The following is an 18,932-nucleotide window of genomic DNA, read 5'->3' on the forward strand; positions in this document are numbered from 1 at the left end:
TTGCAGACTGGACGATGCACAGACAGGCAAGCAGATGGATACAAACAGAAGATAGGAAGGCTGACAGAAAGACAGACTTTTATTCTCTGTATTATTCTGCATTTCTGTGTCCAAAACCAGTCTCAGCTTGGGACTGGTCATTAGCCACTGAACTGGACTTGGGTGTCTGGTCCAGAGATAGATGTGGCTGCCAATGGAAATGCCTCTTTTTTTTTATATTTGAGAGAGAGTAAAATGATGCCGGGAGCCCATCGAACAAACACTATTCTTTCACCTCTGCATGTGTCAGCTGGCATTTTTCCTTATATTAGTTGTATGTACTTCAAAACTATGTTGCCATGCGCGTTAGTATATGTGTGTGTGTGTGTGTGTGTGTGTGTGTGTGTGTGTGTGTGTGTGTGCTCGTCTAGATGCGAGCCATCCGTGAATGAAATGTATCCTTTGTTTACGGGCCCATTATCTAGATAATAACATCCATATTTCCTCTCATCTCCAGTGCTTTATCACAGCCTTATGAGCTCTTTCTCACTATCTCTCTATCTTTCTCAGCTTCCCTCTCTTTCTCTCTCTGGCACACACACACACACACACACACACACACACACAAGCAGGCAGCGAGAGATAATGGGATTGTTGCCCCTGGTTTCTTTTGGTGAGATTGTAAATAAATTCTTTCATCTCAAATGTGTGCGTTCATGTGTGTGTGTGTGTGTGTGTGTGTGTGCATGTACATATCTATCAAAGCACTTATTAGGGTATGCATATCTATCATGGTCTGTCCATGCTGGTGTGTGTGTGTTTCTCATCTCTTTTCATCTATCTGGGTGTGAACCTATCTGTGTGTGTGTGTGTGTGTGTGTTCAGTATCATTTTCCAGCCAGTCATTGCCTGCTGTCCCTTCCTTGTCACTGTGGGCTGATAGCAGTGCGAGTCGACAAAGCTCAGTAATGGAGAGCTGATACTTGCCCTCCTCCTCCCCCCCGTCGCTCTGTGCTTTTCATTTGCTGCTGAGATGTCTTTGGCTCACAGCCATCCCAGCCAGCCAATCTCCTATCTTGTATCTGCACCATTACTTTCCATATCTGGGGAAATTATTCGCCATAGCTCACAAAGAAAATTTGAGCGTGCCGTGCATGGCACGCACTCGCTCGCTTGCACTGTGCTACAAATTACTATGTTTGTCCACAGGTGTATTGGGTGATTAAGTTTCCATTAAAAGCCAAAGATAGTAGCGCATTGTTATTCTCTCTGGGCTTTATGCAGGGACTTCATGTTTTCATACGCGCCGATTTGTGTCATTATTTCAGTTTTAAAAGTGTTTTCATTAGTTTCTCCCAGTTGCTGAATAGATGTGTCTTTTCTACAGTTGTAATAACACCATGCCTCTTTTCACAAATATGATACTATATTCAACAGTGCTATTAACACAGTCTTTCAATTAAGCCGTTTACATGACTCTGTAAAGCAGCTGTTTTCAACCTTTTTCTAAAATGTTGGTAATTTCACGCTGCCGACTACTATAATAACCACCTGTTACTGCTGAAGTAAATGCAGCCTATCGCCCCAGCTGGAGAAACATATACAGAAACTACTGTATGTGTAGACTCCGGTTTAAAGAGGAAATACGCAGTGTACAGATGTAGATTCATGGGTTGTATATTGCAAGGGAGATATAAGATGTGAGAAAACAAAGATTAATGCGTTACATTGTTTCACCATGTCTTTGTGCTAGTATGTGTTGCAAATATAGAGCAAGGAAAGGAATATGTTGTTTTTGATGTATTATAATAAAAGCAGCATCATTTTCAATGTATTTTTTGCTGTTTAACACTATTTTATGACTTCTGTCAAGCAACAAGTTACAGTAGCATTCTGGGCTGTAACATTCATACATGCTTTGTATGAACCTGTCTGCAGCTGCTCTAAAGTAAAAGCTCTCTCATCATCATCATCATCATCATCATCATCATCATCATCTTGCTTTCTCTTTTGATCGTTTTTAGATCGCTATTGTGATAATCAAACTGTTTTAGTCATTTTTAAGGAAAAATGTCAAACATTTGCTGTGGAAACTTTTATGTGTCATACATGATAGAAAACTGAATATCTTTGGGATTTGGACTCTTTATCAGACAAAACAAGACGTTTGAAGTTATCAGCTTGGGCTCTAAGAAATACTAATGGGCATAGACAAAATGATGAATTGATTAATTGAGAAAATTATCGACAGATAAATCAATAATGAACATAATCTACCTTACTTTCCTACTTTCTACCTTAATCTTACCTTATTTTACTGTCAAAGATCCTGTAAAGCAGCTGCAGGCAGGTGATGTAGACGGTTTGCAAAAGGGTGTTACGACACGGTACGGGTGTTTGAGATGACCTGCAAGGCTTACTCATTAATGAACGTTTCTCTTGTGGACATTGTTATTGCAATAATGATGCGAATGATACTCTGTTCAATATGGTTTGCAATCTTACATGAACAGCGCTGGGTTAGATGATGCATGAAAAAAGATATTTGGTGAAATGACACATCTCTACATGTTTTTTTTAAGACTTGGAATGTATCTGAAGTACTTTTATATGTTCGTAAGAGCATTTGAGTGTGATTCTAAATGTGCTTTCTTGTGTCTTTCCCTGTAGATCTTGGTGAACTCCGTGAGTCCCAACCGTCCCGCTGCGCTCTATGAGAAGGTGACTGTAAGCGATGGAGGAAGCCCCTTACTGAGAGACATGCTATTCAGCCCGGACCAGCAGCACCTCTACACGCTGACTGACAGACAAGTGAGTTCAGTGTTTGAGACGCACACGGAAATATGCACAAATTAAGAGACGCAGGCACAGAATACATCTTCCTGTGCAGCTGTGATCCGGGAACCAAACTGCAACATAATAAGTCACATGGACTCAAATTGATGAAATTCTTGCTTGTGGTGAACACAAACCCAGTGTGTGTGCTGTAATGATGGGTATATATGTATGTAGCCATCATTAGCCAACGCATCCAGCATAACTCAAGACTGCAGTTACCACAGGTGACGGCACAAGGCTAACAATGCCTTGTTAACACACATGCCTGCAGTTACTTCTTCTATTTGGGTGGACCCCACAAGCCTAATACTGTATAACACACACACGCACACACATTGTGTTGTATTGCATGATTGCAACAGTCATTTCCTCCACAGCAGTCCAGTACCAACTGTCCAGAGCGGACCTCACCCCTATTAGTCACAAGTTATGGTATTTTTTAACCCTCCTACCCTCTGTTCAATCACAACACAACTCATCCCCACCGGATGTAATTACACAGCAACACACTTACACACACACACACTCACACACACTCTCTAACCAACTTCCAGCCACACGCATGACGGTTCACTAATAATCAAGACATTACACGCGCACAGACATGCAGAGAGTGTTATAGGTCACATGTGGAGTGTGTGTGTATGTGCCTGCGGTCATTACCAGCCCCACCGCTGGCGAGGGCTGTGTCTACTTTGATGGTGAGACTGGGGGGAAAGGAGTGGAGGAGGAGGCGGAGGAGAGCGTGTCGCATCTCTGTCGCTCCCCAGGCCCAGCTGCTCCCCTCGTTTTTCTGTCTCATTAGTGTGGTGAGTGAAGGAAGCAGAGATGGAGCGGGAGGGGGGAGGGGGGTGGGGGGGGGAGTGGGGTTGAACATGATGTGAATATGTCTGTATTTAATAGATCTAAAACGGGCTTTGGGAAAAGACTGTCTGATTAAAAAGGGTGTGATATGTGTCTGAGGTCTGTTTGGTGGAAGGTGTTTGAGGAGAGGCAAGTGGATTCTGTAGGCTGCTAAACTGAAGCCTGGCTATGAAACGCAATGTTCGCCAAAGGCCAGTGGTTCATTACTAGAGCCGTAACAATTAAAGTGGTAAACTGTCATACACACTTTGTATTCCAGATAAACTACTGTCGCAGTTTATGACAGTTTAGGCTTGGTATTGTCTGAAATGTTTCGATGTAGGTGACAATACGACACCTGAGTTACGGCCAACGCTCTCAATCCATTCTTGTTTAGTAGTGTCTCAGGCAAGCAGACATACAAGAACTTTTCCCAAATCAGAAAAGTTAGGATCAGGAAATATCTGATCAAAGAATAGGTAAATAAAAATCTGATCAAACATGCGACGCCTGTTTTTAATTCTTCAGTCAGTGCTCAAGAAGTATTGAGGCTACGATATTGTTGCCATTGGGGAAAATAAAGTTGATCACTTCTGGACTGCCTGGAAAAAAAACAACCATAAGAATGTTTTAGAGGAATCTATCCCTCCATCTCAGATGATTGGATATATATCTAGATAAACAGACCATGATCTGATAGAGAAATGATAGAGACAAATCAATCACAACAGATTTGATTTAGCATGATCAGTGTGACAAAAATAAATTGATTACCCAGAAAGTTTTGTCTACTGCAACACAATTAAATTGTAAACATGGGCAGTATGACGCTGGATGAATTTTTCACTAAAACGCAGCTGACTGGGAATTGTTCACTTCAGTACCTGTGACAGTGTCATCCCTCTGAATGTGGTATTCTTAGTAACGTTTTGTGTGTGTGTGTGTGTGTGTGTGTGTGTGTGTGTGTGTGTGCATGTTCAACCAGCAGGAGTCGGGGCCAGTCAGAGGTAACATTAGCTGCTAATATTAGCGTTACTTGCCTTGTGTTGACTGCTCCTCTCTTGCTACTTTACTGTCAGCGCACAACTTGCCTCCTTAATTAGTAGGAAGGTTTGAGCTGCCACAGGAATATTTTAGGACACAACTGTGAATTTTGCAGACTGCTAATGCAATGTAAAAAATTTCAGCCAGCGTGGTACGCAGTGGTCTGAGGGAGATGTACCACTTTAGTGGCATAGTAGCAACACAAAGACACACATTTTTCATTATAAACATGTTGAAGATCAAACTTTTAAAGTATAGGTTTCTTGTCCAGAAATATGTAGAAGTATACACAGTTGGTTTTAGTGTGTGTGTGTGTGTGTGTGTGTGTGTGTGTGTGTGTGTGTGTGTTGTGACTCGGTGGTCTGCTCTACTTAATCTTGGCAGCTGGAGCAGCTAAGGGCATGAGGGACACAAACACACATTCACCCACCTTTACTTACAGACACTAATACAACAATGTGTTGGTTCACACACTTGTACGCTTCATGTACACACACACACACACACCCATACAACCATTAACACTCAAGGACGTTCCGTCTCCATCACGCCCTCTTTCTTCAGAACTCCCCCCATGTTCACACACATACACAGACACACACACACACACCTTCATCTCGCTGTGTGTTTGATCCCCATTAATGGTTAGCAGGCTTGGGTTAAGCAGAGCGGGGGGCTGGGGTTGCCAGGCCTCCTAGCTAAACCCCCTTTCCAGCACTAATGACTGGAGGGGGCAATTCCCTTCTCTCGCCCTCCATCCTACCCTCATCTTTATCCTCTGCCCTCCATCTATCCCGCTATGCCCCCCATCCCTACTTTTATAAATCCGCAGCTCGACTGTTACACACACTCCCATGTTTCCATCTAAGCCCAAATTGAGTCCTCCCCTCTCAACTGCCTTCTACTGATCCCATTCCCATGTTTTTAATGATCTCTCACTATTGCTGCTGTGTCCCTCTTTTCTCTCTCTCTCTCTCTCACTCACTCACACACACACACACACACACACACACACACACACACACACACACACACACACACTTGGTGTCTTTCTTGGTCTTGCACCCCAATATCTCTCTGACATGCTTGTGAGCAATGAACCAGTTAGACCCCTCAGGTCATCTGGAACAGGCCGTCTGGTTATTCCCCGGGTCTCCACAAAAATTGGTCAAACTACTTTTAGCTTTTATGCTCCAAGCTGCTGTAACATTGTACCTAATCATGTTAGGTGTGTTCCAACGCTGCCGTCTCTTAAAACTAAACTGAAAACATTCCCTTTTAGCTGCACCTTTCAATAGTCTGGTTCTGGTTTGCTGGTCTTTATTATTATTTTATTTTATTCCTACTTTTAATTGTGTTTACTTAAGTCTAATGTTTTACCTTGTTAACTATCTACATAGTTTTTGCGGTTGCAACTTCCGTGGCAGCTCACGCTCTATGAAGCACATTGTGCTTCCACCTGGAATGAAATGTGCTATATAAATAAAGTTTTGCTTGCTTGCTTGCTTTCTGAAAGCAGGCAGAGGTGGAAAATTGTGTAATAGAGAGAAGTATGGATTGATGAAGGGAAGGTGGAGGAATTGAGGCATGGTGGTAGGAGGCTGGTTTACAGCTAAAGCAGGGCACTACTGTACGACACGCACGCACGTTTATCCAACCACAAACACACACCAGTAAGCTTGCATGAGGAATGCAGCCATGCTCCTTTTTTTCCCCCTATTTCCTCATGAAATAGATCCACACAGGCCCGCTCCCATCCTGCGAGTAGACATCTGCGTGTGTGTATGTGTGTGTGTGTAGCCAGTTGCCTGCGGGGGTTCCTCAGACAAGCCAAGCACATTAAGGTGTCACTGGACATATCCACTGATGCGTAGCCCACGACAAGTCATCCCACCCCCCACCCCCACAAACACACACAGAACACACACACATACACACACACACACACACACACACAAATGAAGGCACAGGCAGTGAGTCAGAGTTAGGGGCGAGGCCCAGTGATTTATGATTCGCTCCGTTCCAGCTATATTCATCACTGTCATTATTATCAATGGAGGATATGACAGCAGGAGAGGACGGCCTGCTGTGTGTGTGTGTGTGTGTGTGTGTGTGTTTGATGAGACAGTATGTTATTACAGGAAATTTAAATCAGTTTATTTTGGACTGGTTTAGTTCATGTTATATATATTGTCTGTTATTGTGTGCGTGCTGTTTGTGTTTATCACATGTGAACATTTAATCATGTTTGACTGTGTGTGTGAGAAAACATGTGACGGTCTGCACCAGCTGACGAAATCTTATTGATAAAGGTCTGTTCACTCACTACCAGGCTATACACACACACACACACACACACACACACACACATTGCCCTATTAATATTTCAAAACTGTGTTATTGTTGGTGGAAACGGGAAATATTTACTTTCAGATTACCCAACTGAGTTAAATGTCATTTGTCAGCGCAAGTTGTTTCCTTTTCACACAAATGTGAAAAGCCGCACTTAGAACAATTTCACCCAACTTTAACTTTTTGAAGCATCTCTCGTCAGTACAAAAACTGGCACTGTGGGAAATCATCACCTCATGGTGTCTTGGCTCAGTCAAGACTTTCCATCATCAAATCATTTCCTCTTCTGTTATCTAGCCAAAAAGGTAGAAAGCTCCGACTGAATTTGATGCCACAGCTGCCATTCTTGTACTCAGCCTTAGTGTCATACACACACGGACACACACACATCCTTGGGTCTTTGTTGGCACCCATGCATATGATAGCGGTGCGGAGCGTGGTGCTGGCTAATTGCTGAAAGCATGAATATTCATCTCCTCCGCTTTGGGAAGAGGGACTGCGTGAGCGTCCTAGAAACAGACGAGAAGGACTTGGAAGGCTTGATACAGTGGTGGGAAATGATGTATTCTGTGTATGCATGAGACAACCTTTGTTCAAGTGTCAAGAAGGCTGCATAGTGTTATAGAGTGTGTGTGTGTGTGTGTGTGTGTGTGTGTGTGCACATAAAAGCATGTATATCTCAATCACATTTTGTACCAGTGCTGGTTCGTGTGCTCATGCATTGATTCAACTACATCTGCATGTCTTTGTAGAAAACTGTACTTGCACACACACTCAGCATTTGAACATACACTTCTGTGAGAGTGTGTGTGTGTGTGTGTGTGTGTGTGTGAGTGTGTGTGTGTGTGTGGGCTAACGCCATTGTCTGAATTTTCATTCAGCATCTGAAAGAGATTTCCCCCTCCACATTTCACCAAGACTCTCATCCCTCCAAGGAATCTGTAATCATGCACATGCGTGCATACACACATGCGCACACACACAAACACACACAAAATAAGTGCTTGTGCCATTCACAAACTGTTGGTTTGAGTCTCTACAATAGCAAACAATGGTCTGTATTGTGTTATTGGCCCACTCAACAGGGCCTCAAGTAATATCTTACCCAGAGGGTTTCGTCAGCCATCAATCCTGTGTGTGTGTGTGTGTGTGTGTGTGTGTGTGTGTCGTCTGTTTACATTCATATATTACTGGTTCGCTGCCAATCTCGTTAGCAAACACATTAGCACAGACTGACATCAACACACATAATAAGCAGCTGGTTGTATCAATCAAGACTGACATTTAGTGAACTAGATACAGCTAATCAGTCAGTTCTAAGTAGCTCAAAGATTCATTTTCCGCAATTTATCAAACTCTGGCCAACTGAGGAACTTAGGAAGTTAACAAGCACCAAATGCAGCAGTTAAACATCAGGCTGACACTGTGTTTTATCATTCAGGGTGTACGTGTGGCGCGCAGCAAATCAGATTTGTTCAAACGCTTAAATCGATTTAGGGGAGGGGGGAACTTTTTCTCTCAGTTTTTAAAAAATTATTTATTTTCCTCTGATTTATTCATGAACCGAGCCCGCTAAGTATCAAACCTCCAGTTTTCTCTTTTCCAGTCACTGGCTTGGCAGTGTAAGGCGTGAATGAATACTCGTGTGTGTGCTATACTACACACACATGCGTACATATATACGTTTGCACACCAGTCACTCACACATGCCTAGACACACACACACACACACACACACACACACTCTCACTCGCAGACTTTGAGCAAGGAGGTGGTCATTGTTATGTAAATGTTAATAGACCTGGTGCAGCGAGGCGAAGACAGGAGTACAGTGACTAGAAGGGAGGGTTGCTGGTGCAGGTGGGGGTGTCGCCATGTAGGTATGTGGCACTCAATTACAAGAGTTCAAACCATTATAGCACCTTCGTCAGCACAGGACCGAGCACACACACACACACACAATACTGTTAATCATACACTGATACACCCTCACATATATGCAGACGTCGACATTCTTAGACCTCTTGTCCCTTTTTTTGTAAGGACAAATGTCTGTACTGTCAGTTGGGTACTCTTAATACATTGTCGTGAAACCAGAGTCAAATCGGGGAGCTGAATGAGAATGAAAAAATGAGTGTGGAGAAGAAGGAGGAGACGCCGAAATGTGAAAACATTCAGTGCATTTTTGTGAGCGGCAACTAAGAAGTTTTATCTCTACCAATCCAATATTGTTCCAGTTATTTATTAACATATTGCACATTTAAAGGCAAACAATTATGACGATCTCAAAATGTTTTGAAAAATTGGAATAAAGAAGCAGTGTGATTCCAGTAAAATACAAAAATCTGTCAAGTATATAACGGAACAATGGAAAAGAGCGTGAGTATCCCCTCCCCATTAATACATGACTAACAACGTGACATCTGGTAGTAAGAATCCCACATTCTCTTGCTCTATCTGACTCTCCTCTTCCTCTCTACCAATTAATGGGGTTTCCTCTTTTCTGTGACATGATTAAAGAAGAGAAAGGAGGGAAAATAGAGAGAAACAATGTTAATTCCCTCTAACAGTGGCACATATGTGAGGAGATTGACCAAGATGCCGTAATTAACCAGAGAGGGATGATTTCCATGTCTTCTAATATTTCAGACACTTTTCTGTCTTTTCTCTCTTTCTCTTAATTGTGTTTCCTGCCTTTCCTCTCACATTCCTCCTTCCTGTCGTATCTTTATCTCTTGTGGTTTTTCCTGTTTTTTTTTTTTAAAAAAAAAATGTGTGCGCTTGATTGAGTGTGTGCGTGCCCCATCAGAGAAGTGTGCTCATACACTTGTCTTGTACGTGATGCTATCGGTCCTAATGGAAGTCTAGCTGTCACTAGATAGCTCTGTCTTTCTCTCATCTCTCTCTGTTTTACTCCGCCGTCTTTTCCCAAAGGATGGCGTGATATAGCAGACTGATAGGGTTAGAAAAGAGGTTGAGATGGGTAGGGAGGTTAATGGTTTCTCTCTCCCCCCGTCTCCCCCTCCTCTCTCTTTCTTCTCAATCACTATCAATCGGCCGTACAATCGGTCCTCCTGTTGCTTGGCAGTGATTGGGGCGGAAAGATGTGGCTCAGACTGATTGTCATGGAATGAGGCCAATCAAAAGCTGGCATGGTCCCGCGGATCCGCTCAGAGTGGCACATCACTATATTCAGTCGCGTGCCTTAACCACAAGCCGCAGTGATGAGAACAATGAAGTGTCGCTCATGCATGACAGCGCAGGGAATTGTTTTGAATTTGAGTCAAATTTCTTTTCAACTTTCACGCACAGCAAGCCTCATCAGACCTAGTTATGAAGTATCAACTGGGGGGGAAAAGCTGAGTGGGAAAGCGGAATATCAAATTTTCTTCGAGTGTTCACTGTCAGAAATTACAAAAAGAAATCACACGATACCAATAGAATACAGTTGGAGAGACATTAGAACATATAATAACAAGGGCTGCAACTAATGACTGTTTTCTTTTAATTTCACAAGTACTCAGAGCCCAAGGTGATTTCTTTAAATTGCTTTGTTTTGTCCGACCAACAGTCCAAAACCCAAAGGTATTCAATTTACAGTGATGTAAAACATCACATAATAAGCTGGAGTGGGCACAGGTTTTCCATGTGCAGCTTGATAAATGAGTCATCAAGTCATCTAAATTGTTGACGATTAATCAATTCACCCAGGGCTACTTTCACACTGCAACTCCTCTGAGAGCAATTATAGAAAAGCAACATTTGTCCACTCTTTTTCCTCCTCCTCCTCCTCATCTCTGGCCCAGTTCACACCTGGCATTAACATGCATCTTGAATGATCTGATCACAAGTGGACAGCTCTAAGTACATATTGAAGAGGACGCATTTAGATCCGATCACTCAGACCACATTTAGAGGGGGACTGGGTTGCATATGGCCACATTCTTTTAGCGGTGTGTATGTGAATGTGTCCTGGACCACACTGAAGGACCACCTACTCAACTGACATCTTATGTGTAAGTGGAAATACATATATCTGTGCGCCAACGGTGTCATATTAAAGCGCAAAACAACAACAAGAAGAAGCCACAACAACAGGCAAAATGGATTTTTATGGAGGGATTACATACAAAACATGCCGTCTGATTTCCATTTGGTCCGAAGAGTTTTGATTTTGTCCGCGCGCCAAGGCCTTTGCACACTTCTTCTTCTTCTAATTTCCAGCAGACTAGGTATAGGAAATGCATTTCTGCCTCCCGCTGGTTAAAAACAATGCATTTGGTCTTTGCAAACGGACATGATGTATGCGTATATTTGCATATAGAGCGGGGGAAGTGAGATCCCATCACAAGTGGTCACTCGAGACGCATATGGAGACACATTCTAATGCCAGGTGTGAACCGACGTACTTAGAACTGTCCACTTGTGATCGGCTCACCCAAGACGCATGTTAATACCAGGTGTGAACAGGGCCTCTGCTTCTCTGTCTGTGTATATGGTGGTGGGTCGCTTGGCAGTGCTAATGAAAATGCCAGCTGTGTGGCTCCTCACTCCTCACCAAGTCCATTTACTAAAGTGACAGAGTCATTTACCAGGCAGCCGGCCTCTCCCATCCTCACTTAATTAGAAGACCTCTAGGCCTGTCTACCTTAGCCGGTCACATTTACCTCTTTCTCTCTCTTTCTCTCTCTCTCTCTCTCTCTCTACAGTCTCTTTGTTCCAATTCCTTATTTTCTGCGGTTTTTCAATCTCCGTCTCATCCTTTGTCTCTGTCTCAGTTTTCCTCTAGTGCTCCTCTCATTCCACTTCGTTTTTTTCTCTCTCGCTCTCTGTCAGGCTCTCTCTCACATTTGGAGTATTATGGAGAAATAGGTACACAAAGAATGAGAGAGTGTATTGACCTGTAGTGTGAGATTAGCTCTTTTTTGGAAGTTAATGGGAATGTCCATGTGAGGAGGATTGTGATGAAGAGTGATGAGTTTCCACTTTTTTTTTTTTTTTTTTTCTTTTTTCAAAACTTTTGTTTGTCTTACTTTTTTTTACTCACTCACACTTTTCTCTTTGTTTTTTTTTTTTTTTTGTGTAGCCACTCCTAACTGTTGATTTACTGTTCCACTTATTTAAGACATACTTTACCTCCCCTCAAAGATAAAGCCTTATCTTCTTATCTTTTTTTTCTGTTGTTGTTGTTGTTGGAAAAAAAAAAAATGTCTTCAAAGGTAAAAACCAAGACTGGAAGCTAAAACTCCAGCTCAACAACAATGATTATCATCATTATTCAACTCTATCACAGACACACAGATGCCTCTTATGTTGTTCGCTTCTGGAGCCATTTTCATGTCCATGGCTCTCTTTTTCAGAGATTTGTCGAACGCTTATCGAAAGTTTTACTACAATTTTATTTGAAAGTGCCTCTCGTTTGAAGATGCTTACACAGACTCATACATTGAGAAAGTATTAATGCAGCTGCAGCACAGTCTTTTTGTGGGCACCCTGTGTGTGTGTGTGTGTACCGTGTATATGTTGCCTCACAGCAGTTTCCTAGGAGACGTGAATTTGAGTTGTCATCTTTATTGGCCTTGAACGTGGGCTATGTGCACACACAAATGACAAATAAATAAGTTGTTTGATCTGCCTCTTGTTTTCATCGGGATGGTGTATAGAAGAGGAGATCAAAACAGTATTTCAGAGGAGGAAAAACAGTGGCGCGGATGAACAACTGAGCCCAGCGCAGGAGATAGAGGATAAAAAGATAAATTAAGGAGGCGAAAGTGAAGGAGAGCCAATCGAGAGGGAGAAACAGAAGACAAAACACAATGTGAGAGAGATAAAGATAGCGAAGGAGGGCAGGAAAGGGCAGTGGGCTGAAAAAATACTGGCAGGAGTGAGTTTTAAGAGAGAAAACGAGAGATTGCCGCTATCACAGTAGGCACTATTTTCTTCCACTGTGACACATAAAGACCTAATTCACTAAAACAGGTCTGCAGCGAACAATTTGAGTCGACCATAATGGCCAGATCTGTCAATAACATCTCTGCAGTGTAACACCGATTTAGTATTTGGCCATCATTCAGCAAACCGAATGTGACAGCAGATGATTTTTTCGAGGGAACACAATAACGTGATTGCTGTTTCTCACTTTTTTCATCTCTCCCGCTACACAACCTTTACCCATCTTCCCTTTCTTCAGCCATCCTTCAGCGCCTCGCCTTCCTTTGCAGCGCCAAGTTCTGCTAGTCCTGTTTGCCTTGCCGCTTATCTCCAACCAGTCAACACATCGAGCTCCTAGCCAGCCATTGATCTCCTAAGCCCCTTACAATCCAGTCAATGCACACATGCTAACCCCGGCCTTTGATACAATCCAACCCCCTCCACACATACGGCCCCCCTGAGCAGGTATTCCAGCACTGGAAGAACTAACTCGCTTACACGGACGCCCTGTTGAGAGCTGTGTATCTGCGCTACGCCTGAGGGATAGCTGGAAAAGCTACCAGGAGCAGCTAGCACTCCCACTTCTAATGATCCATTGAAGGCGTGACACAGTGATGCTGATGCCAAAGCAGAAGGTGACAACATGAGTTACAGTCACTGCACAGTAATGACAGCCACAACATATTTTGTAGCTACAGTTGCACGCTATCAAACAGGGTCCACTTTTATCTGTTTTTATGTCTATTTCTCTCTGCCTTACTTGTCCCGGAGCATTTATTGGCAATGTAGGTAGGTATTGATTTTTATTTTCTATATATATATATATATATATATATATATATATATATACACGTGCACATAGCTGTTCACTGCTAGCACAGACTAAACCATGAGAAGATGGAAGATGATTGACGGTTATCGAAATAACGCAGGTGTGGTTAATGTGAGTTTACAGTGAGGAGGCAGTGGAGGAGTGATGACAGGGGATAACCTCTCCTCATCGTCCTCATCCTCCTACCACTTGATTTCCGCTGCTTCACTGTTCAATAAGAAAAACCGTAGCAAGGAAAATGTATTACATATAAAATGTTTTGTTTAAATTGGAATCTTTCTCCAAATTTCTTTTCTTCTTAGCCACTGCTAGTTAAGATTAAAGAGAAAGTTTTGGCTGAAAGGAAAAAAAGCAATAAAAGAGCCACAAGTTTATGAGATTTTTTCTGGCAGCTGTATATGTGACATTTTTTTCCAAATACATACAGTTTTCCTAAATGTATATCTGCTCTTTCCTTAAATTGACATCCTACACTTTGACCTTTGGGAGCTGTCCAGTATAACCAAATTTAAGTACTGTAGGTCCCTGAGCTACAGGACTAGAGCTGTTTGAGGTTAAATGTTAAGCAAAAGAGGTTCAGTGGTAAGTTGTTCAGGGAGACACAGACATTACTTTAAGCAGATATCTAAAAATAACTGAAAATAAACTGCGATTTCTTCCACTTGGCTCCCAGTCAGTGTAACCCAGAGAAGAGGGCTCTCTTCTGGTAGACATCTTCGCTACACCCCCTCTTCTTGTCCTCTGCTATAGACTCTCCCTGTGTTTGAATGTTAAAAAAAGAAGCCGCAACAAGGCCGATCCTTTTATGTGTTTAGATTTAACAACCAATGAAAAGCTGCGCTGAAAGCTTTACAGGTCCTCTGGGTTTTGGGGGTGACCGTCGCAAAGCCTGTTAGCCGGACGTTTAAAGGCAGGTGATGGCGCTCTGTAAAAACAGATTGGAGAGGAAAGGTGGAAAGTTTATAGCAGAAAGGAGATGTCATGGCATTGCGATATGGTCAGGGTAGAGGGTTGACAAGCGAGGAAGCCGGAGTGAGGAAGGAGAATTGAGTTACAGCGGTGGATGCTATTGTAAATAAGGAGATGGCAAGAGAGAGGAGATGGCGGGCTTGGTTTATAAGGTCATTTAAAGGAGTAATGTGGCGCGCTGTCGGGAATTGGCTTTCATTAAAAGAGCCATCGAGAGAGACAGAAAGAGGAAGACAGCGAGCGAGCGAGCATGTGTGTATGTGTGTCTGCGGGTAGGCTCGATTCCCAACACATGCAGACACACATTTTTTGGATCTACATGCAGTTATACAAGTACATTCCCAGCTCCAGTAAAGCATTTTATATTCCCACTGGGAAAAACAACCATCATAGCCCCCCCCCCCCCCCCCCCCCAACCACATCAACAGTTTTCTGCCACTCCCACTGAATGGAGCTCATAGTGCCTTCACTACTACTAGTACAGGAACAATTGTGAGCAATAGGCCATATCTATCATTACACAGGGCAGTGATAAGGTTATGCTAGCTCACCAAGAGCCCGTAGTGTTAGTATGATTTATGTGGACCATTGTCCTTAATCACAGTCATAATGATTTATGAAGAAGAGAGGGGGAATCGGTTGGCGTCCGCGGTGATACAAGGAACAGCCCATTCTCGCGCCTTCACTCCATTTTCTCCTCTTTGTTAAATCATAAACTATATGAAAGACATCCTGTGATGAATTTTTTTTTTTCCTCCCAAGGTGTCCAATCACATATCCTCAATTATAGCTGCTTTTTTCCTCATCCATCCATCCATTATCTGCTTATTCATTCACACTCCTTTCCCCCCCCTCCGTCACCCTTTTATTTTCTAAGACACACCAATCCCTTGTTTCATCCTTCTTTTGGCTCTCCTTTCAAATGAAAACGAGACTCACATTCGTTCTGACAATGACACATAGCAGCCGTCTGCCACCATATCCCATCTACTCAGCACAATGTCCTCGCCAATTCGCCCTGTGTGTGTCTTCCATTACACCTCACTTTGCCTCAATTCATCCATCCCCCCAAGCACTTCCAGTAGATGACCACCTCCCTCTCTTGCTCCTCCGGTCCCTACCGTTGCTCGTTTGCATCATTTCATCTGTCTCTCTGGCTCTGGGCAGCTAGCCAGCTTGAAAGCTACTGTACTGAAGTCTGTATCGACTTAAGAGCTGAGGGGTAACAGCGTGTTTCAGTCTGTAGAATGAATTCTGTTGAATGAATGAATGAGATGCTCGGGGAAGGATGACTCTCAATCTCAGACAAGATTGCGGTAAATCAGGGGGCAGATAAACAAGCGCAAGGAACCTGGAGAGTAATGGAAACAGCTAAATGTATAGCGGAGAAAGGAGGTAAAAGAGAAAAGAAAGAAAAGGGGGATTAGCGGCTCATAGTGTCAAGTGTTTTTGTCTGTCTGCCTTCTGCCAGTGCAATATTGTTCCTTCAAAAAGCCTGGAAGCCAGTCTGATACAAAGCATTTCAGAGCATAAATGAGTTCCATCATGTCATATCTGTATCATATCTGTGTTGTACTTAAAGCTCACGGAGGAATCTTGGCCCCAGTTTAATATTTCAGCGCTGCGTTCCTTTGTCCGCCCAGTTTCCATCCTGCAGCTAACCAGCTTTATCTCTTACTGCGGGCCTCTGCTTTCTCTCTTCCATATGTTTTCTTTTCTCTTATCCTTCCATACATCTCCCTGTCGCCCTCCTCCCATCCCTACTGACTAAAAGTCAGTCTCCACTTGGCCCGCCACCATTTAAGTCCATGCATACCACTTGGAACGGGTTCTCATAGTAAAATTTGTGTGTGTCCACGCTATAATAGTGTTACCCAAGGGTAAGGTTGTTAAATGCTGTTACTTACTGATCAGCCGGCTCACTCTCTGCTGCATGATTTAAAAGTAGCCTGCAGTGGCAACTTGATACATGCACACACACACACACACACACACACACACACACACCATGAAACAGGGATCAAGCGACTCATCAGCTTGCGGCCCAATGGTGAAGAAAAGTTGAACGCGGTGCTGACACTTTCAGCACATGTGCACACACAGACACGCTAACACACGTGCCTACTTTGTAGCTCACTAGCATTCTGCGCATATGCTAGCAATCTGTCTGTCACACACTTAAACACACTCAATCTCTTGTGAATATCTTGAAATACACACACGCTTTCAGACCCGTTGGGGCCATGTTGTGAACCATCTGTCATCACCTTTAACTGAAGTGGAGGGCTAACTTGAACACTTGATCTTGTTTCTTAGGCAACATCTGTAGCCTATCACAAAGCTCGTACATCCAGTGTGTCTGTGAATGACTGACACACACACACACACACACAGTCTTTTCACACAGACGCCTTTCACACAGTGGCCTTGTTGCACAGGCTCTGTTCAGACACTTGAATTCACACTTTGGCTGTCTCATACATACATGTACACACACACACATACACACACTAGGGTCTGTCCTGTCCTTCTGCTCCTCTGCCTCCCATTGGTTTTTGAGGTCACCTGTCAATCACACACCGTTGCCAGGGCCACCTGTCAGGTGTCCCAGCATGCATTGCAAATCCTCTCCAGTACACGCTTCACTGGAGGCTGTCACACACCGCTGGACCAAAATCGCTCACCAGAACACACACATGCACAAAGAAACAAACTTCTCACAGGATAGCTCTCTTTCTCTCAGGGGAATGTACACACACACACACACACACACACACACACACACACACACACACTGCGACTGTTTGCTGAGCACAAGTTTGAAATTGAATCAGTTTGATAAGCTGTCAATTGCTCATCTCCATCCAGCTGAATACACCTCTCATTTCACAAGTTTGATTACAATGAGGATACTAATTATTTCTCACCTCCCTCCCTCCCCCCCCCCCTCCCCACCCCCCCTCTCTCTCTTCCTATTCCTCTCGCTTTCTCCCTATAGGTGGTGAGAGTTCCAGTGGAGAGCTGCGAGCAGTACACTACTTGTGGGGAGTGTTTGGGCTCCAGAGACCCTCACTGTGGATGGTGTGTCCTCCACAATGTGTAAGTACCACACACAGTCACGCACACTTTAATTCACTTTCACCCTGGTATGCTTCACGTGCAGCCCATTGCAGTGCACAGTATATCAGAAAATGATGAAGGAAGTATATCAGAAGAAGAACACTTTGTTAAAGATGGAGAAGAAGACCGCACCTGAATAGTAACACACAAACACAAAGTCCTGCGTTTTTAAAGTCTGCCCATAGAAAATAATTTAACAGACACATGTACTGTAGAGTCCAAATTGTAGCACCTTAACTCTGCACACAGCAGAGTGGAAGGATGACTGATGCAGCCAGCTGTTACTGGAGCGTGGCCTGTGTTGACCTCAGAAACTATTTTTAACAACATTTAATAACATTGGTAAAATGCTTCTAACACCTATTAATAAGTCACATAATTATGATTCATAGAAGAAATCTTAACTTTAAGAACTGAAGAGCGGAGTGATGCATTTGTCCTGTGTTAGCTTGTCAACTGGCTAAAACTGTTAATAGCCCATAAATAACAACATGGCTTGGCAGCCTGCATCACAGACACCCCATTTATCTTAGAGGTATTCAGATTGTTTGTGTGTGTATGTAAGGAGTTTGTACTTTTTAATACTTAACACTTGGCAACAGATTTTAGCATACTTGTGCTGTGTCTTGTGTTTGCTTTAAGATGACTTTTTAAGGTTAGGTATGCAACAGTGATGGTTGAGATTTGTGGTAATGTTTAGAAAATAAATCTAATCACTCCTGCTATCGCTGTAGTGATATAACACTGTGTCTGTATGTAATCTCTCAATTTTCTCCCTTTGACTGGAGGGCGTGTGTGTGTGTGTGCACACAGGAGAGTGTGAGAACAGTTACATGTTATTGAAAGGTGACAGGATGTTAAACCAAATTTGGATCACCCCAAGCATTTGGCATAATGCCATCTCTCGGTACATTAATTAAACTTACAGAACATATCGCCAACCTGTCTTTCCTCCAGGCACACACACACATGCACACAAATATACCACCTGGGTTTCTTCATTTCAGCAGACGCACACACACAC

The 18,932-nt window shown here is 43.1% G+C and overlaps 1 protein-coding gene across 4 annotated transcripts in view; it reads left to right on the forward strand.

Moving 5' to 3' along the window:
• The window catches only part of LOC122980395 (plexin-A1-like), a 192,211-nt gene that overhangs the window by 88,100 nt on the left and 85,179 nt on the right, over positions 1-18,932 (forward strand). For all 4 annotated transcript variants that reach the window (XM_044348347.1, XM_044348349.1, XM_044348348.1 and 1 more), the window contains exons 4-5: positions 2,650-2,790; positions 17,787-17,887. In XM_044348347.1, the coding sequence (XP_044204282.1) occupies positions 2,650-2,790; positions 17,787-17,887 (242 nt within the window). The remainder of the gene's footprint in view (positions 1-2,649; positions 2,791-17,786; positions 17,888-18,932) is intronic.

The sequence above is a fragment of the Thunnus albacares genome, chromosome 4 (genome assembly GCF_914725855.1).
Source record: "Thunnus albacares chromosome 4, fThuAlb1.1, whole genome shotgun sequence".
Classification (NCBI taxonomy): Eukaryota; Metazoa; Chordata; class Actinopteri; order Scombriformes; family Scombridae; genus Thunnus; species Thunnus albacares.